General features: G+C 63.6%; 1 protein-coding gene across 1 annotated transcript in view; it reads left to right on the forward strand.

Moving 5' to 3' along the window:
- Positions 1-1573, forward strand: part of GRAMD2 (GRAM domain containing 2) — an 8289-nt gene extending 6716 nt beyond the window's left edge. The window contains exons 8-10 of the mRNA XM_009574870.1: positions 775-931; positions 1259-1358; positions 1462-1573. Coding sequence (XP_009573165.1) covers positions 775-931; positions 1259-1358; positions 1462-1573 — 369 coding nt within the window. The remainder of the gene's footprint in view (positions 1-774; positions 932-1258; positions 1359-1461) is intronic.
- The last annotated feature ends 506 nt before the right edge of the window (positions 1574-2079 follow it).

The following is a 2079-nucleotide window of genomic DNA, read 5'->3' on the forward strand; positions in this document are numbered from 1 at the left end:
GGCCTCGCCCATGGGGGGTGTGCCCCCCAGCCGGTGGGACATGTCCTCCATGAAATGTGGGTGGCCTGTCCCTGGTCACGAAGCCGTTGGTGCTGCAGCCGTGCCGGGCTGTACGGGGACGCTGAACAGGGTGTCCTCCATGGGCTGGTGGCCCTGTGCATCAGGCTGGGTGCAGGAGGTGACAAATGGGGTGTCCCCCTGCACACAGGACCAGGAGGTGACAAGAGGGATGTCCCCCGTGGGCTAGTGGCATCCTGGAGGTTGAAGGCGCTTTTCAAGGAGTGAATTGGGAGTGATCCAGGCTGGAAGCATCTCCCAGTGCTTCCGAGGGATGTAGCCCTTCAGCAGCTCCAGTCCCGGGGACTCTCTGGCGGGGGAACCCCTCTCCGTGCCGCCTGCCGCCCCGCTTGATTCGGTGCCTTTCCGGAGCGCGCTGGGACCGGGATGCTGAGCCACGGCGGGGTGAGGGGCTCGGAGCGTGATGGGTGACCGCGCTGAGCTTCAAACCAAGGGGTGAGGGAGGCAGCAGTCGCTCTTCGGGGCAGGCGTGGGGTGCGTGGGCAGGTCCTTCCTATGGCAGTAGGAACCTGTGTCCCCACGGGGCTGTCGTGGAGGACCAGCTCCCCCTCAGGATGGTGTTTTGGATGTGCTGGTGCTCGATGGAGATGCCGTAAGGTTCGAGTCCGAATCTGGCCCCACTGCGTCCTCGGCGCTGCCGGTTTCATGGGAGAAACCGCTGCCGGCGGCACGGCTCACCCGGGGCTGTTCCCGCAGGAGGTGATCGTCCCCGAGGGCAAGTGGAGGAAGGTGTCACCTGCTTCACTGTCACTGTCGCTGCCGGACGCTGACTACCAGTGCATCCACCGGACGTCCGTCAGCAGCCTGAGTGCCAAGGAGAGCTCCTTCACCTCCGAGGAGCCCCTGGTTTCGGGTGAGTGCTGCATCCGACCCGGGGACGTGGGTTTGTGCCCTGCCCCGCACATGGTGCTGGGCGTAAACCTCCATAAATACGTGTTCATCCGTCCTCGTGGAGGGGATTCCTGCCTTGCAGACGAGCGGGGTTGAGGCTGGGAGCTGGGGATGGGATGGGGTGTCCTGCCTGCCGTGTCTGAGCCCTCGGCGTGCGCCTGTAATGCCCATGCAGGCGGCATTAGCCCACGGAGGAGGAATATTTGATGCTTGAAGGCTCCTGGTTGCTGGAGGAGCACGAGCGTCTGCCCAGCATTGCCGTGCTGATGATTCTGGGCTTGCATTTCAGAAAGTGCAATAAACACCGAGGAGGAGCTGGAGGTGGAGCAGAGCTGCGTGGCGGAGCTGAGACCTTCCGACTACCAGCTCCTGAAGATCTTCATCGTGCTGTAAGTGTGCCGAGGGCGGCTGCGGCGTGGGGAGGATGGGGGGCTACGCCAGGAACGTCTATCGCAGGCTGCTGAGCTCTTGTGCTTGTTCCTCTGCTCCCAGCATCTGCCTCCTGGTCGTGTCCTCCTCGTACCTGGCATTTCGTATCTTCCGTCTGGAGCAGCAGCTCTGCTCTCTGAACCGGGACTACCTCTCCCGCGGGCACAGGAGGTGAGGGACCCTCAGGGACACTTCGGGGCAGGTGGGTCACACCGCGAGTGGAGGACCCGAGGGATGTGGTGCAAAGAGCAACGGCTCCGCTCCGTGCCATGTCCCAGGGATGCTTTGTCCCGTATCTTGTGCCTGCTGCTGGGGTGGCCGACGGCAGACCCCAAAGCGCCATCCCCATGCAGTAGATGATCCCATCAACTGCTGGTTTGAGCGACCAGGGAAAGCAGAGCTTTCCCTGGGAATTTCAGCCCTCGGGAAAAGGCTTCCGTGCGGGTTTGGGCTGGTTCCCCGGTTGTAGGAAGCACCAGGGCATCTTGCTGGAGCTGGGCTAACGCAAGGGGTGGAGAGGAGTGGGTTCCCTTGGGTTGGGGATATCAGGGGGGTCTCCCCCCTCGTGCCCTTGGGGCCCGGGCACCGGGCTGGGGTACGCTGTCTCCGCGGCCACTCGCCCCATCTTATCCCGCTCTCTGCTTGCAGGTGACCGTTACCCCCAGCGCTGGCTGAGGACCA

The sequence above is a fragment of the Fulmarus glacialis genome, unplaced genomic scaffold (assembly GCF_000690835.1).
Source record: "Fulmarus glacialis isolate BGI_N327 unplaced genomic scaffold, ASM69083v1 scaffold31013, whole genome shotgun sequence".
NCBI classification, from domain to species: domain Eukaryota; kingdom Metazoa; phylum Chordata; class Aves; order Procellariiformes; family Procellariidae; genus Fulmarus; species Fulmarus glacialis.